Raw genomic sequence first — 19,245 nt, forward strand, 5'->3', positions numbered from 1 at the left:
CCAGGTCGGACTGTGATAAGGTACACAGAAGACAAAGGCAGCTTGAATCGGGCTTCTAGCGGTGGCAGTGGTGGGTACCTTGACTGTAAACAGACAGATGTGTTGAACAACAGGATCTGAAGGATGGAGTAGAAAGGAGGCAAGAGGATGAAGTGAATCCTGAGAAGTCTGACATGAGAAGTGAATAAACAGTACGGAGTGGTGGTCAAAATTGGTCATTTAGTCCCCATTTCTAATCTTGAGATGTTCAAGGGACATTGTCTTCAGGAGAAAACTCTAGGTTAGGGATAAAAATTTGGGAGTTGTCAGCACATGAAACCATCTATGTGGTCAACCTAGAGCACTCTATTTGGAGTTGGAGGAAATGAGAAAGAGCCCATAAAAAGCACTGAGTGACCTGAGAGGTTGGGAAAGAATCAAGAGTGGCATTCCTCACCCTTAGCACTGAACGAGTCAGGGAGTTGTTGACTGGCCACATTCTTCTCTCTGGCAGGTTAAGTAAAATGAAAACTAAGAACTGAAGACGGACATTGTTACTCTATGTCGGTGTATGATTGCACAAATGGTGTGACTCTGCAGTGTGTACCACCAGAGAAATGAAGAGTAGTGCTCCATTTGTGTACAATGAGTCGAAATGCATTCTGCTGTCATGTCTAACTAATTAGTACAAATTAAAAAAAAAAAAAATTGGTGGACTTTAGCAATGTGGAGTTCATCAGTGACTTTGAAAAGAGTTTTTACTAGGGTTGTAAAGAATGATGTCTTTTTGAAAACAACTGAAAGGAAAACGGGAAGGAAGACAAATCAAGGATAGTAAGTCAATTTTTACTTTACAAAAGAACTGAGAAGAAGCATTAGGAAGGTGTTGTGGCTGGAGAGAAGGTTTTTGTTTGTTTGTTTTGGAAGACTGGCCATATGATCCTTGTGATTGACAGAACAGCAGTCCACAAAAGATGTCTACCTTCTAGCCCCCAGGCCCTGCGACTCTATTGCCTAAAATGACCAAAAAAAAAAAAAAAGATGTTGTAGATGTGATTTAGTTAGGGTTTTGAAATGGAGAGATTACCAGGTGAGTTCAATAAAATTCTGAGTTCTTATAAGGGAAAGAGAGAGGCAAGAAGGTAAAAGAAGGAGTTGTGTCAAAAGTAGAGAAAAGAGAATGAGAAAGAGAGGTTGATTTCAGGATGTCGCATTAATGGATATGAAAGTGGAAGATGCCTGAGTCAAGGATGAAGACTATCTCTAGAAGATATAAAGGAGTAGATTCTCCCCTAGAGGCTCCACAAGGACTGTCTTCTTGTGAACCAGTTTTGTACTTCTACCTTTGACAGGTGTCAGTCAGTGTTGCTCACTGTGTGTGTGTGTGGTGTGTGTGTGTGTGATTTTGGGAATCAACCTGTGGCCTCACATGTGCCAGACAAGGGATCTGCCACTGAGATGCACCCCCAGCCCCACTGCTGTTCTATTGAGTCATTAAGTTTGTTATTATTTGTTATAGCATAGCACCAATAGAAAACTAATAAAAGGTTATTTTCAGTTAAGAATGATCTAGTCCAAAAATGATAATGCATTAGAGGGTCAAAACCTAGAGGGATATATGAGATATGAGGTATGAGGCAGACATGGATATGATTTTACTCATAGTAACAGGAGAGAACAGAGAAGTAGACACACAACTGATAGATCCCATGGCAAAAGAACTCTAGGTCCTCAGTAAAGTGCAAACCAACACCATCAGCTAAAATTAAGGAAGGCGGAGAGATGTGGAGAAGATACACAATCGTCTTTTAGAAATGTGGGCAGATAGTGGACCAGGAGAGAGGAATATAATTGCATGCAAAAATAAGGGCCCACTTGAGGTTAGTGGAGTGGATTACCTACACTTTTTACTACAGTCTACAGAGAACTGGAATGACTAAGACTGAGGTTTTGCCAGAGTAGTAAAACAGAAAATTGGGGTTAGAAATTGAGGGTATTCGATAGGGAATCTAGGCAGTTCTGGGAAGATCTGAGGAAGTGTCAAAAACTGGAGACCTTGAATATTATGATGAATCAAGGAATTAGAGGTTGCAGTGGTGTAAAAAAAATTATTTGAAAGAGTGTAGAGTAACAGTGAACGTCAGAGGATGAGATGTTTGGGAATGGTCTATCAAGCAGATAAAAGTTTTGAGAATGAAACTATCTAGGAAGTTGTTCTTTGGGTCGGCATATCAGCATTAGCTGGGGAATTATAATCAAAACTGAAATTAAATCAATGTCTCTGAGGATGTAGCACAGACTTTAGCATGTCCTTAAATTTCTCCTATATAATTCTACTTTGGAAGGTAAGGTTTGAGTCCCTTGCACGCAGACAGCAGAGCTGGAGTGGAGCTTTGGCACACCGAAGATACTATAACACAATGCCTGAGACTGGGTAATTTATAAACAAAAGAAAGTTATTTCTCATAATTCTCGAGGTTGGGAATTCTAAGATAAGACTCAACAGGACTGTTGTCTGGTGTGGGTGGCTCTTTGCTTCCAGGACGATGCCTTGTTGCTGCAACCTCTGAAGGGAAGAGACACAGTGTTCTCACAGGGCCAGAGATAGAAGAGCAAGTGAGCCAATTGCTGCATGAAACCTCTTCAGTAGGGCCCTGGTCCCATTTCTGAGGGGGACCCTCAGGTCTAATAACTTCTTGAAGGCTACACACCTTAGTACTGTCATATCAGTCATTAAGTTTCAATATTTCAATTTTGGAGGAGACACATTCAAACCATACCAAGTGGGAAACAGGATCATTGGAGGCAATGCTAGGGACCAGGGAGGCCAGGACATCAGAAGCATTTCATGACATCTTAAAATCATGTGACAAATGACTGCAGGGAGTGTGTGGGTGGGGAATGGAAGGACAGTAGTTCTTGCTTTCTACAGATTGACTTTTCATGGTTTCAGTTACTTGCAGTCAAAATGGTTCAAAAATATTAAATGGAATATTGCAGAAATAATAAAATTTAAATAGTGCACTCTTCCGAATAGCATGATGAAATCTCATGAATCATCTGTTTGTCCAGAACATTCATGTTGTTTGCTGTTTATGCTACCTGCTCATTCGTCACTTAGTATCTATCTCAGTTATTAGAGAAAGGAAAAGAAGAAAAAGAAAGAGAGAAAGGAAGGAAGGAAGGAAGGAAGGAAGGAAGGAAGGAAGGAAGGAAGGAAGGAAGGAAGGGAGGGAGGGAGGGAGGGAGGGAGGGAGGGAGGAAGGGAGGAAGGGAGGAAGATGAAGAAAGGGAGGAAGGGCAGAAGAGGGAGGGATAAATCTTTGGTATATATGGGTTTGCTATTATCTGGGGTTTAGGCATCCACTGGGGATCTTGAATGTATCCTCTGGGCATAAATGGAGACTAATGTAGAAGTATATAAAATGTGATGGCAAGAAATTCAGATGTGGAGGTTTCAGGGAAATGGGAGAGGCATTCGGTTGAAGTTGGAAATCATAAGAAATAGAGGAGAATCCTTGCTTCCAAGGTTGAAATCAGTAGAATAGAAGGGTCTGGGCAGTAAGCAACCTTGTCCTAAGTTGTGGCAGATGGTGGTGAGTGCTCAGGGAGAGGGTCAGATTCCTTTGGAAGGTTCAAGGAGGTGAAGGGGCTATTCAGGATGGAAACTGGAAAAGTGACTTAACTAATCAGGGACAGTGTGATCCAGAAGGTATGGGAGATGTTATGTGTATCATAAAGATGAATGAGCGAGCATGCCGGCTGAAATTGACCTCTTTCAAGGAAAAGCAATAAGGAAATCACAGCTGTTTTGTGCTATTGCATATGAAAACTGTCATGAAATTCATAAATTGTATTTTGTCTCTTTAGCACATGAACAGTTGAATTAATTATTTTTCTAAGGAATTTTGGATAGATTGTTGCATGGTTGTTATTAAAGGAATAAGAAAGAAAGAGGTGAGTACCTCTCCACCCACCTCTGCCATTACATATGGAAAAATATCGAATTCTAATCTAAAATATTTGACAAATATATTATAGACTAAACTGGAAGAATATGCAGCAATAAAATATTCTTGTTTAAAAATAATGTTGATATTCTAAAATAGGATAATTTTGATTAAAAACCTACAACTATACTCCAAGATCAAACCCAACAATTGTTGGACACTTAATCAAATAAGTAAGATAAAATTCCTATGCATGTATTATTCATGTATTTTTATGACAGACCCTGATAGTTACATTCCTGGTATCTATTTTCCCTTCTTATTTTTCTAAGAGAACCCCAATCTTGTTCAGAGTAAAAATATGCCTTGTTAAAATTATGCACCTTTTAATACTTCTTTTTTTTAGTTGTAAACAAATGGGGTACAAATTGTTTACCTTGTTGTACATGAAGTAGAGGCATACCATTTGTGTAATCATACCTTTACATAGGGTAATGGTATTTGATTCATTCTGTTATTTTTTCTTCCCCTCCCACTCCTCCCACTCCTCTTTTCCCTCTATACAGTCCCTCCTTCCTCCATTCTTGCCTCCCTCACACCCCCCATTATGTATCATCACCTGCTTATCACCGAAATCATTTGTCCTTTGGTTTTTTGAGATTAGCTTATCTCACTTAGCATGATATTCTCCAATTTCATCCATTTGCCTGCAAATGCCATAATTTTATTCTTCTTTATGGCTGAGTAATATTCCATTGTATATATATGCCACAGTTTCTTTATCCATTCATCAACTGAAGGGCATCTAGGTTGGTTCCACAATCTGGCTATTGTGAATTGAGCAGCTATGAACAGTGATGTGGCTGTATCTCTGTAGTATGCTGATTTTAAGACCTTTGGGTTATAGGCCAAGGAGTGGGATAGCTGGGTCAAATGGTGGTTCCATTCCAAGCTTTCTGAGGAATCTCCACACTGCTTTCTAGAGTGGTTGCAGTAATTTTCAATCCCACCAGCAATGTATGAGTGTACCTTTTTCTCCACATCCTCGCCAACACCTATGGTTGCTTGTATTCTTGATAATCGCCATTCTAATTGGGGTGAGATGGAATCTTAGGGTAGTTTTGATTTGCATTTTTCTTATTACTAAAGATGTTGAACATTTCTTCATATATCTGTTGATTGCTTGTAGATCTTCTTCTGTGAAGTGTCTGTTCATTTCCTTAGCCCATTTGTTGATTGGGTTATTTGTATTCTTGGCGTATAGATTTGAGTTCTTTATATATTCTGGAAATTAGTGCTCTATCTGAAGTATGAGTGGCAAAGATATTCTCCCACTCTGTAGGCTCTCTCTTCCCATTGCTGATAGTTTCCCTTGCTGAGAGAAAGTTTTTTAGTTTGAATCTATCCCAGTTATTGATTCTTGCTTTTATTTCTTGTGCTATGGGAGTCCTGTTAAGGAAGTCTGATCCTAAGCTAACATGTTGAAGATTTGGACCTACTTTTTCTTCTATAAGATGAAGGGTCTCTGGTCTGATTCCAAGGTCTTAGATCCATTTTGAGTTGATTTTTGTGCAGGGTGAGAGATAGGGGTTTAGTTTCATTCTACTGCATATGGATTTCCAGTTTTCCCAGCACTATTTGTTTAATACTTCTTGATATAAGGCTTACCACCTGATCCCCATCTGGCCTGGGAAACCTAAGTAAGAATTTCCTATGTCAGGATTAAGAGGAGGTTTTGTTTTTCTTGATGTAGACAGACTCAGCGTCACAGTCTTTGCCTCTTTGCACATTTATTTGCCTTTGCTTGGAGTCTGCTCATCCATTCTGAGGCATTGAGGACAAATGGCAAATTCCGGGATCAGGATGCTAGGCAGAACCTGTGTCCTCCAGATCTTCACAGAGCTACTGCTTCAGCCCTGAGCTGCCAAATGCACACTCTTTTCCAAAGACAGAAAAATTATCATCACTAAAGAAGAATTACATGAATCCAAGTGCAATTGCTGGCAAATACAATTTTGACGGTAGAAAAAGTTTTATACTGCCATATTTTATCTTCTGAATTGTAATGTTTAGGAATTTTAATAGGTGATGCTTTACAACTCAGAAGATTTAAAAGGTTTAAAAAAGACTTTCAGATTATATAAATTATATTCATGAATATTTATATAATGGGAAATCCCCCTAATAAATATAAGATAGATCATTTTGTAATAACATGAAAAAGTTCATGACAGAGGATTAGATAGAAGAATTCAGGCAGCTAACAGAATGCCTACTATGACTTGGCCAGATTTGTTTTCCTTTAAATCCTTTCTTTTTGCCCCAGATCTGGTATGGTGAATCAGGGTCACAGTCAAGGTCGAGTCAGAGATGTTTCCTGGGAACTAGTCTATGAGAACACCGAAAAGACCAGTCTTTTCAAATCTTGCTGTGGGAGTTTCCATCAACACTGAAGAGAATTAACGTATGTTGATCCCATCTCATTCCCCTGTAGATCGCTGTGACTTCTAAAAACCTCTCACAAAGCCCACTTTAAAGAAGGTTTCCTTTATTAAAAATTAAATAAATGGTTTCCCTTTTGCCTGCTCATTTGTTGCTTAATATTTACCATGGTATAGTAATTATTGGAAAAAAAATTTGCAACTGTGATTTGGGGAAATCAGTTATTGATAAATACTATGCTGATGCTACTTAAACTTATCAAAAAATGTTTAGGAATTTGAATAGGTAATGCTTTACAACTCAGAAGATCTTGAGTTTTCAAATACTATTCATTAATGTTGAACTCATTTGAAGGAAAATATCGTTTTATAATCTGACTTCTAAATTCATATGTGATATGCTGCACAGAACACTGTTGGCATGTTTTTAAAATGTTCTTTAATTCCTACACATTGAATTATGAGAAAAAAAGTAAAATAAATAAAAATAAACAAAATAATTAAATAAAAAATAAATGAATACAAATACGTAAAAGTAAAATAAATAAATAAAAACCAGAATCCATGGGCTGTGCATGGGGGAAATGGCCTTAATAATTACCATTTTTTCCAAATATGTGCTTAATACCAGCTGAGGACCCAGTGCAGAGAGTTCAACAAGTTTCAGTGAAACCTCTGAATACACCAAACTCACAAGTTCTTGGGAAGCTGACATGGCTTATTTTATAATGCTTTTTATCACTTGGACAGGAGTTAGGACTAATATCAACATTGCTCCCATGTTTACATATGTTCTCTCCAAATTGCTGATTAGTAAATTCAAATTCAGGGAAGAGATGAAATTGTGGGGTTTTTTATTTTGTTTGTTCTGTTTCATTATTGCTGCTGTTCTGTTTTGTTTTTGTGACTGGTAGTTTTGGGATAATCTTTGACAAGGCCATACTCTAGAGGTCACTACTTGATCACATTTCACAGGTTTTCCCACTTAGGTCAGTGAAGCTTTGACATTTGGTTTCCTTAGATGTGGATCAGACGCTTTAAGCACAACCTAAAGAATAAAAGTCACTTCTACTTATCAGGGAGACACATCTAAAACATTAATAAAGATAAAAACTTCAATGATCAATAATTATCATAGGCTTTATGGGTTTTTTTTAATTCTATGCAGTTCTTTTTTTCCCATTTATCTAATAGTTATATGAAAATGTATAGCTGATTTATGTGCATTCTTGCAGAACACAAAATCTCCTGGGGGACTAACATCCACCTGTTATTTTAAAAGAACAAAATGTAAAATGCCTTAAGAATAGAGTCGACTTTCCTTCCATGTCTTACAAATGACAAAGCCTACATTCAACTATGTATATAATGGCATATGATTAGTAAATTTATGCATCATCTTTTGGAAACATTATATACTATGCCTTAGGTATCACAACAGTGGAATAACTAAATTAATACATTGAATTACTACTAAACCAGTCATCATACTTAACTGATGTTGGTTCTAAAATAAAATTAATTCAATATATTCTTATTGAGTATACAGTGTTTTGAATCAAGTTAAGTATATGGAAAGAGACATCAATGGGGTGAGTAAGAAATCATTTTGAAAAATGTTAAATTCAGGCTTGAAAATACAGAGGGGAAAAAGAGATCCAAATTGCCACATGAGTGATACTCAAAAGGGCAGACTATGGCATGAGAAGGATGAAGTGTTAGAGGTTTGTACTGGGGGGAAAATAAATCACATATTTTTATGAGAAAACACAGTAACAATTTCATGAGTCGGTAGGAAACTGAGATAAAATGTGGAGGATAAACCAATGGCGATTCAGTCAGATGGGCAGAAATTAGGAATGCTCAGGTAAAGGTGAAGGTTAGAAGGGCTTAGATAAAATCATGAAGCTGGCAAAGAACTGAGGAGAGTTTAATTTGGTTGAGGTTACATGAAGGGAAGCAACAGCACATGAGATCAAAAAGGTGGTTTTTATTTCCAAAATATGAGTCCATGAATGTCAACCAAAGCTACATCACTAAACTACAGTTGTAACCTCAAAAGCTTTGGATCATGTGTTCAGAGCTAATCCAGCTGACGTGTACAGCAAGAGTTGAGACCTAGCTTCTCAGTCTTGGTTCCTCTTGACTTGCATGGTGTGCCCTAATAAAACTAAACCACACAAAGGGCCCACACACCTGTGCTTGGTAGCACTGCCTCTTCTCCTGGAATATATTGATTCACTTAACAAACAATACTTACTGTAAACCTTCTTCTTTGCTATAAAAAAAAAATACCTTCAGAGCCGCAGAATTTCTGCATTGTTGAAGGTGACAAGTGACCCCAAGTCTGATAATCCCAGTAGGATCTCAAGTCTATGTTAGGAGCACCTACTTTAAACCTCAGCCTTCCACAGGCAGGGAAGACACATTGGGGATATTTGCCTGGCAAGCACACAAGTTTCTCATTTTGGTTCCAGTTTTATTTCCCTAAAGAGATTTTTGTCCCTGTCTTCACTATCTGGTGGAATTCTCTCTGCCACTGTCTAAGCAGTACATTTGTATTACAATACTGACTTTCTATCCGTCGTAATGGTCCTACGGTACACTTTTCTTGTAAGAGAAGGTAAATGACTATAAATTTATTTCTTATCGCTACTGCCATATATTACGACAAAATTAATGGCCTTTGACAAACACAAACGAATTCAATTACATGTCTAAATGTCAGAAGTGCAAAGTGAATGCTATAGGGCCAGAGCGAGGTGTGGTATTTCTGTAGGGCTGCATTTCTGGAAACTGCAATAGAGAAGCATCTGTTTCCTTACCTTTCCCAGGATATCTGTGCTCCTTGGCAAGTGGTCCCTTCCTCGATCTCCAGAGCTTACCAGTCCAGCCTGTGTTGCCAGTATCACATTCACCTGCTTCTAACTCAGACCTTCTTGCCTTCCTCTTGCGTGAATCTTTGTGATTACATCAGACCCATTCACTAAACCAGGATAATAGCTCCATCTCAAGATCCCAACTTAATTATACCTGCAAAGTGTCTTTTACTGCCCAAGGTAACATTTCATAGCTTCTGGGAATTAGGATGCAGACTTCCTTAGAGGGGGAGACCATTACTCCATCTACCATACTCTGAAGTTTGGGGTTATGTTTCATTTACTTCTAAAAGCAGAACGCATAGCGCAGGGCTAGGTGAATAATGGTCACTGAATTTTAGAGTTACGTGTATTTGTGGTCTGAAGAGCGGGGAGTTAGCAGACAGGAAGATATTTCTCTTCTGGAGAAGAAGCCCTCTGTCTGCCCTTCCTGATCTTGCAACTCCTGCATCTCTTTCAGAAGAAAAGTTCTCTCCCAATTTTAATACTATTCTGACTCCTGGTTTTGCTTTTCCTGTTGAAAGAGTAGCTAACAGTCTAACTATTGTTCCTTTCTAAAGAAGGCGTCCCTGTTTTCCCTCTATAAACATTTTTCCTAGATGAACATTTTTTTTTTCTTGTCCTGAGTGTTCTGCAGTTTATCACCTCAGGCAAAAGTTATCTTTTTGTCTGCTTGGAGTTAAATTAGCTTCCTAATTCTTAAAATTTTGGAGTTCTGACTTCAGAATCTGATTGCTGGAAAATTCTTATCCATTATATTGAGTCCAGCTTTCTTTATTTCATTCCATTACCAGTGAACTAGAACCCCAATTAGACTTAGGTTGAAGATACTCAGTCTTCCCCTTTCATCTTTGTTATCTGTTAACAATTCTTCAAGTATGTACTCTAAAGAACTTAATCCTCTAAAGAACTTAATCCTTTTATATCCTGGAAAATCCATTTTTCAATTTTTTTATTTTGATTTGCTGTACTTTTTGCTATTTGTGTTTTACTATTTGTTTTGCTTTTTTGTCGAATACATCTACTTATTTTTAATAAACATTTGCTACTTGAGTCTAACTTGGTTTCATTATGTAGATTTTAATCCTATTTTCTGATCCAGTGATTTCAACATCAAGTTTTGGGCGGCCTGATTCTATTGCCTGTCCTTCTGTAGTGCTCACTTATTGCGATGCTTCCGGTATGTTTTAGAGTTTGGGATTGAGTCCCATTCACTGGCAATCTGTCCATGGGGATTCATTGAGCTTTCCAAAGAAGAGCTTCATGTGTTTGAGCATTTTCCAACCCGGATTTATTTTAGGTAAAAATTCCAAGCCCACAATTTTATGGATGATTTTTATGCAATCAGTGTTAATTGAGGTCCAAATCTCTACCCAGATGTATTTTCTCAGAGTACCCTTAAAATTCTTGGTTAATACAAGCATATCTCCTTTTTTGTCTGACTTATTCATGGAATGTTTTTCTAGTCTAAGCTAGCTCCTTAAGTCATTGTTCTTGAGAATCTTACCTTCACCCTAGGCTCTCTACCTGAGTGGGGCTTGTTTTTCAAGCCCTGTGCCCCAGCCATTCAAATTACAATTCTAGGTCTCCTGGAAATGGGAGAGTCCCTAAGGCCATTATAACTTCCTCTTGTGCTAAACTCCCCCAAATTATGCTTCTGCTAATTTTTATTCTTAAAAATTCCCTCTTATTTTCTTAAGAACTGCCTACATACTAAACAGAGTGATTTTTCTCCTCCAAGTATTTAAGATTTGTTTGAAAGAGTTTAGGAATATGGGTCTTAAATACCAACAGAAACTACTGAATATCAATTAAAGCACTGAATTGATGTTCTAAGCATAATAGCACACAATCTCTAATTGAAATTAAGTAACCATTGACTTAATTGAGCAAAAAACATAAAAACATTTCTCAGGTTTTGTGATTCATCTTAATATCTTTCTTGTCAAATAAATAACCCGTTTGAGAAACTTATAATTGGCCTTAGTTTTCTCTCTCAAAAAGCCTAAACTCTTCTGCTTACCTCCTAAGGTTCTCTAATATTTATCTCAGCCTCATTCCTTTACTGTGATTCTAATTTTGGGAAACTGTGTGTAAAAATAAAAATGTCAAAAATTTAAAATATGATTCTTATATCAGTACAGAATGGGCATGTTCCAAAGATGTATTTAATTAATGAAAGAGACAACAGATTAGGGAAGCTGGATGCAAGAGTTATTAGAATAAATGACAGTGAAATAAAGTTTTGTAACTACTTTAGTGTCCTAAGAGCAATAAAACCATGTCATCTTTTTATCATCCACAAATTGTTTGCATTTCTACAAGACAAAAGTCTCTAAGTTAGCACGTAACTTCCCAGAGTTTGAACCCTAACCAATAATAAATACCATGTAAAACAGAGGTATAATTTCCTGAAGAATGAAATAGTCCTTTGTTGAGTCATTTAGGCAATGCTCCAACATGATATTGAAAGGGCATGCTGTCCTTATTTTGCCTAATTTTGAACTCATGTGTAATTGTTTCCACTATACATGTAGAGCCTTCCTGAGTACATATTTTACCACTCTTACTTTTCTATGACCAGAGCATGGTAGAGTGATCGCATAGTAGGTTACCAGAAAATATGTTGGAATAAATATGTTGAATAAATAAATGAATGAAACTGTCTTACTTTCTTGTCTTTTCTTTGTATATTCATCTGTGCTAAAGTTTCACAGCTTCATTAACAGCCTCCTTTTATATCATACATTTTGTAATTTCCTACTAACTCTTCTGAAATTAAAGTTACACTCTAACACAATGTTGGTGGGAATGTAAACTTGTACAGTCCACCAGGAGTACATAAGTTCCTTAAAAAGCTAAAAATAGAACTACCACTTGATACAGCAACCCCACTCCTGTGTATATATTCAATGTAAATGGAATCAGCATTTCAAATAGATGTCTGCATTCCTATTTATTGCAGCACTATTGGCAATAACCAGTCTATATAATGACCCTAAATGCCCATCAATGGGTAAATAGATAAAGAAAATGTGGATGTGGTGGACACAGATACAATGAAAGACTATTCAGTTATCAAAAGCATGACAATATGTCATTTGCAACAACATAGAAGAACCCGGAAGATATTATCTGAAGTGAAATAAGATAGAAATTGAAAGAAAAACATCACATGATTTCACTCATCTGTGGAATCAAGAAAGGTGACCCGATAAATTTGAGAGTAGAATAGTGGTTACCAGAGACTAGGGGGAGTAGAGGGATGGGAAGAGGTTGGTACCAGACTATAATTAGATAAGTGGAATAAATTCTGGTTTTTATGGCACAACAGGATGAACATAATTAACACCAGTGCATTAAAGAATTCAAAATTATTAGGAGAGAATTGTGAATGTACTCATCATAAAGGAATGATATAATTCTAATGGGATAGATATGCTAATTACAGTGAGGTGAACATTTCCATAATATATTTAAACCAAAACATAATACTGGGTCTCATAAGTATGTGCAAATATTATGTATCATTCAAAACATTAATAACAAAATAAAAAAGAGTGCTCAAATAAAGAGAAAAAATATTTTTCTAGTTACTGATTTCCAGAATGCCTTTAGTCAAGTCACCGAGTTGTTCTATATTCTCACATTTCCCAAATTCTAGTAAGGATGCGGCACACACTGCTTCCCTCTCTCTTGGGAATGTTGTAATGTTAGATAAGCTATATAAATTCTTTGTCCCTCAGGCTATGATACAATTATGTGTCTTCTCATTAAAATTTCTCTGTCCTGTGACATCAACCATAATAAAGTGTTTAAATGAATCATGTCCTCTTATGAATGTTTTTTAACTAGAGGAAGAAAGGTGTGTGTGTGTGTGTGTGTGTGTGTTGTGTGTGTGTGTGTGTGTCCTCTCTCCTCTTCCTTAACCACTATACAATACAAAATACTAACAACCTTATTACATAGATGAGCAGTGCTATGTGAAACCTCAAGTGTCCCCATGAACAGCTTTGATAACCCCATGGAAGAGATGAGAAGAGAGCATTGTCTTCAGGTGATATTGAAGCCAGAATTGGGAACAGGTAGTTAGTGTAGAAATAGGAGATAGGGTCAAATCGAGGAAATAGAGGCCATAAAATCATCTGCCTCTGGAAGTTGGAAACTGCCCCTGGAAGAATGGAATGTCAAGGATCTCCAGAGCCCATTGATTACCAAATTTACCTGCCTTTATCAAGGACTGCAAGCCAGGAGCTGCTAATTAATGCCCCCTGGGCCCTTGCCTGCCTGAATCACCTTGGCCCTCCCCCTGCCCATGGCTTCTCACTTAATGCAAAACCAGGCCTAGTCACGAAGGCAGGAAGGAGAGATAAGTGGGGAGAGAACTGGAGAACAAAAGAGAATTTAACCTATAAAAGATGTAGGGTGCGCTCACTTCTGGGGACTTTAGAACATCAGCCATGGCCCCCTTTTCCCTGCCGGGAGAAGTCTGTATTATTAGCTTTAAATAAAACCTGCTTAATATGCTTGCCTTGGCTGCTTCTCTAGTGTTCAATCTTCAACATTAGAAGGAGCAGAACTCGTCACCGGTAAACGGCGGTATCAGTATGAAGTCTTGATTTTGTATTTTCATCTTTCACAGTAAAACAGTAATTTTCAAATTAATGTGGAAGAAACTGACCCAGAAGATAGACAATTTCCCATCACTATTCCATTAAGTTAATAAATAAGTGCCAATTGTTATTGATTTTTAATTTGTTCTTTTAAGATAAATTCATATATTTATGATTAAAGGAGACCTTAACAATTTAATTAAATAAAACAAACATAAGGTAACATGCAAGAAGATGTACAAGCAACCAACAGATATATGAAGAAATGTTCAACATCTCTAGTAATAAGAGAAATGCAAATCAAAACTACCCAAGATTCCATCTCACCCCAATTAGAATGGCGATTATCAAAAACACAAGCAACAACAGGTGTTGGCCAGGATGTGGGGAAAAAGGTACACTCATACATTGCTAGTGGGGTTGAAAATTACTGCAACCACTCTGGAAAGCAGTGTGGAGATTCCTCAGAAAGCTTGGAATGGACCCACCATTTGACCCAGCTATCCTACTCCTTGGCCTATACCCAAAGGACTTAAAATCAGCATACTACAGAGATACAGCCACATCAATGTTCATTGCTGTTCAATTCACCATAGCCAGACTGTGGAACCAACCTAGAAGTCCTTCAATTGATGAATGGATAAAGAAACTGTGGCATATATATATAATGGAATATCACTCTGCCATAAAGAATGATAAAATTATGGCATTTGCAGGCAAATGGATGAAATTGGAGAATATCATGCTAAGTGAGGTAAGCCCATCTCAAAAAACCAAAGGACGAATGATCTCTCTGATAAGCAGATGATGACATAATGGGGGGTGGGAGGGGTTAGCATTAGGGTTAGGGTTAGGTTTAGGGTTAGGATTAAGGAGGGTAGCAAGAATGGAGGAAGGAAGGACTGTATAGAGGGAAAAGAGGAGTGGGAGGGGTGAGGGAGAAGGAAAAAAAATAACAATGAATCAAACAACATTATCCTATGTAAATTTATGATTACACAAATGGTATGCCTTTACTCCATGTACAAACAGAGAAACAACATGTATCCCATTTGTTTACAATAAAAAAAAATAAGGTAACATGCAATATTATAAAATGTGGCTCTCTGGCCGAGCTCCTTGACAAACCTTGTCTTTACCTATTACTGAAGGACAACACACCTTGTAACTCATGCCCAATATCTTCTTCAGAAAGGTGGTGGGAAGATCATACCAACCGCATATGGTGTTTTGAGACTTGATGCTCACAAGTAATGCAAGGATTAGGTGCAAAGGATTAGATGATTATCATAGTTTATAACTGTGTAGCAGTTGTCTAGGGGCCGAGTTCAGAGCCCTGGTTCCCTATGGTGGGCTGTGCTGGGTGTGATGCAGCATCCATAACTTCCTCCTACTAAGTGACAGTAGAACAACCAAAAACATCTCTAGATACTGCCAAAATTTTCCTGGGGAAACCTGGCCCCATCTAAGAACCACCATTTTATATTATTCTAGATTTTGGGTAGGGGATGGAGAAATCATGAAATGCCCTATTTTTTTGCAGGTTGGGAACATACAGTCCATGGAATTAAGGGTCTTTGAAGCACAGATTGTAAACTGAAATGCATGTGACTTTCAATTCAGGCACTAAAAGTTGTCAGCTATCTCTGGTTACCTCGTTTCCTCAACTGTAAGATTTTGATGACTTTAGAACTAAGGAGATAGTTCAGGACCTTGGTTAGTGGCAAAATAAGTGAATAAAAATTATAATTATTATTTTATAATTCAAAATTACCATGAATTAAAAACTAATTCTGAATGGCAACAAAACTATGAATCATCTAAAGATAAAATTAATTACCCTTCCAACAAACTATGCATAATGCATTCTAAGTGATATAAATTAGGAACCTGATATGAATCTTCAATATTATAAAACTGTTAATCATTCCCAACATAATCATACCACTTACATGTTTCCTATAGAAATCCAGTGTGATTTTTTTTCCTTTTTATGTTAATGTAACAAAACAATTATTAAAGTTTGTTTGGACTGGGAAGCCAAACATATTTGTAAAATAGAATAGCAGGAACAGTTTTAAAAACTTTTTAAATAAAATTATAATAAGCAAGACATTGTATTTTTAAGGTTAAAATATGCTACAAAAATTGCAGCCCAATTACAAAAGCAAAGAATATGAATAAATTTCCAGCAAATTAAGTTGTACATACCCTTGATGTAGAACTGAAAATAGAGAGAGAATCCATAAGAAATTAAATGACTCCACAAATGTTTTCTTAACCCATACTATCTTCCTGACACTGGTCTAAATATTAGGAATAAATTAGTACGTAAAACAAAGTGTGTTTTGTTCCACTTGAGTGTACTGAGAATGGGCAGAAAGATGATAATATATCAACACATAAATTCATTACATAATGCCTCAAAGTGATGAGTGATTAAACCAAAGCATATTGAGGGTAAAGTAGACTGATAGAGGAATTCAAATGTAGCTTGGGTATTCATGGGACAGAGAAGTTCTCTTTGAATAGGTAACATCTGAGCAGAGATCCCCACCTGCTGGGACTGGTGACTGAACCCAGGTCCTCAAACACAACCCTTTGATTAGAGACCTTTAAAAATCAGATGGAAGTCAAATACTGGTAAAGAATGCAAGACTCTGAGGCCAGAGCAATGAGAGAAATCGAGTAACTAATACTCAAATATTGTAGGATGCTGGATTTTATTCTAGGTGAGATGGAAAGCCACAGAAAGAAACAGACGTGAGCTGTGCAGAGTTAACAGAGGAGAACAAATGGCAGCAGTGAGACTAATCAGAAAACCTTTTCAGGAGTTCCTGGTTTGGATAGTGATATTGGCAGTCGGAAGTACATTTTCCATTTGATGATAAGGTGTAAAAATTTTTCTTGGAATGTATGTTAGATGTAAGATGAAAGATTGAGTAAAGGTACCTTCAAGATTTTTTTGTTTTTGGTATCTTTCCATAACTTTTTTTTTTGTGAGGGGGTGTCTGATAGATAAAGCATATAAAGGTTGTACTTATTAAGACAGAAAAAAAGTAATTTAGAGGAGTTTGTGTAAATAAGAGTTGGTTATGGACAAATTGTGCTTCAGAAGTCCAGTGGACCCCAATGTGAAGAAATATTCAGTAAGTTTCTTAGAAGGATGAGTCTAGAGTCCGAAGAAGGGGCTACACTAGAGATACCCAAGTGGAGGTGGTTTTACAGACATAGTCTGGGTGAGATCTGTGAAGTGTGCATGTGGATGAAGTGTAGAATTCCAAGGTAGTAGCTCTTTTAAGTACACAGCAAATTGATACAGTGTGCGTATTAGTTTCCTATGACTAATGCCATCAATTTGCCACAAATTTAGTGTTTTTCATATCACAAATTTATCTTTGTACAGTTCTGCAGGCCAAAGATTCCAAATATTTTCTACTAGACTAAAATGAGTGTGTTCTTTGGGTTGTGGTCTCTGAATAGGCCCTGGGAAGATCTGGCTCTTTGTCCTTAGTATTACCGGATGCTTCCTGCATCCTTTGTCTCATCTTCAAAGCCAGCAGTGTTTGGCTGTCCTTCACATACTGCATTCTCTCTGGGTCTCTGCCTCTTGCTTTACAAAGTCCTCTTGATTACCTTGGACCCATCCAGGTGGTCCTGGCTGATCTCCCCATGTTAAAATCATCTTCAATCATCTAAGTGCACCTTAAAACACAATCCCCTTTGCCACAAAGCATAATGTATTCACAGGTCTCCAAGATTAGGATCTGGACATTTTTGGTGAATTATCATTCTGCTTACTAGAAAATATGATAAGTACCGTGCTTTAAAAAGATAAGAAAACAATGGCTTAGTCAGTATATCACTCAATAAAAGGCATAGATAAAACTAAAAATGTGAAAAAATAATGAATTCTTCCTATTACATCATACTTTAATGACCTACACAATAAAGTTTATATGTAAAAATGAAAACCTTACAATAAGTTATGGAGGAGTACACTGAGAAATTCAGTGAAAATAACATAAAGGAAAATATTAACTGACTATTATGTGAGGACTGCATGAGTACTGTATGAAGCATGCATATTAAAACAAAGCATAAGCAAAATTAAAAAGTGGACAGCAAACAAAACTATTTACAACATGAATTTAGACTGCACATTATTATTCAACTTATAAACACGTATTATAAATCATTTTAAAGCACATATAGCAAAATCAAATTAATCAAAGAAAAAATGTCAGAGACACAAAAAAATGTTTTAGCCTCACCAGTAAGCAAAGAAATGTGCATATTAGCAATCATGAAATGCTGCAATTTACCTGCTAAACTGAAATTTTTGCTCTATTATAGTCTCTTCAGTGGTGATGAAAACAGAGCAATGAGTATTTTCAAACACTGCTGGTAGGAAGCAATTTTAAGTTATACTAAAATGTATGAGTATTTGTATTGTTTATTGTATTCACTGGTCTGCTAATTACCAATAGAAATGAAATAATCTGAAGTCCTCAAGTAGGAAACTTAAGGCATTTTTAACAAGAGAAAGAAGCTGAAGGAGATTGATTGAATAGAAAATTTTCTTCTACTCTGTGTTATACTTTATATATTGTACCTTTAATCCTTAAAGCAATGCAGAGGAATATAATAGTCTGACATTCAACTCTAAAAATGATCTCAAGGAAGAGTATTTCCTGAAGAAGAAATATGCCCATAGCATATAACCAACTGAAATAATCATACTGTTCATTCCTTTTTTCATTCAATAGTCTAACTAACTTACGTGACCTAACTTACAAGATACTTTTTTGCCTGATGCTGGCAAGACAGTAAATTACAAAATAAAACACATCTATCCTCACTCAACTTTCATTGTCAATTAATAATTGCAAGGGTTTAAGGGCTAAGTGTGTGTGTGTGTGTGTGCTCAGATTACTGGGCGAATACATATTTCTGGCTATATTAGCTGAGAGGGTTAGAAGAAATAAAGCACAGTAGCAACAAGTTCATCTAGAACCCAGATTTAGGCTTCTAATATCAATCTCCAATAAAAGAAGTCAGGACTCTTTAGAGATATGGCAGATTTTACAACTGAGACAGGAGATACACAAGAAAAACTAGGAACTTTGATGATCCCAGAAAGTAAGGGAGTGTTGTAATGACATGGCATAGAAAGAACTTCCATGGCCAAAGTCAGGACAATTTGATCAACAAAAAGAAAGGAGTTTTAGATTATAACTCAAAGAATAAAATAAATATCATGCTTTCCTTTTGATATAAAGCTTGAGTAAATTAATATATTGGGGTGAAAGACCGATCTCCTGTGCATAAGGGGGAGAGAGTAACCTTACAGTGGGGACATCTGAAAAACCCCACTCCAGCC

At 36.9% G+C, this 19,245-nt stretch overlaps 1 protein-coding gene across 1 annotated transcript in view; it reads left to right on the forward strand.

Annotated features, from left to right (window-relative positions):
• Window positions 1-13,033, forward strand: part of LOC306638185 (uncharacterized protein) — a 37,096-nt gene extending 24,063 nt beyond the window's left edge. The window contains exons 4-5 of the mRNA XM_079101369.1: window positions 494-813; window positions 6,256-13,033. Of these exons, the coding sequence (XP_078957495.1) occupies window positions 494-502 (9 nt within the window). The 3' untranslated portion in view covers window positions 503-813; window positions 6,256-13,033. The remainder of the gene's footprint in view (window positions 1-493; window positions 814-6,255) is intronic.
• Window positions 13,034-19,245: the final 6,212 nt, after the last annotated feature.

This window comes from Sciurus vulgaris (assembly GCF_902686455.1).
Source record: "Sciurus vulgaris genome assembly, chromosome: 10".
In the NCBI taxonomy this organism is placed as follows: domain Eukaryota; kingdom Metazoa; phylum Chordata; class Mammalia; order Rodentia; family Sciuridae; genus Sciurus; species Sciurus vulgaris.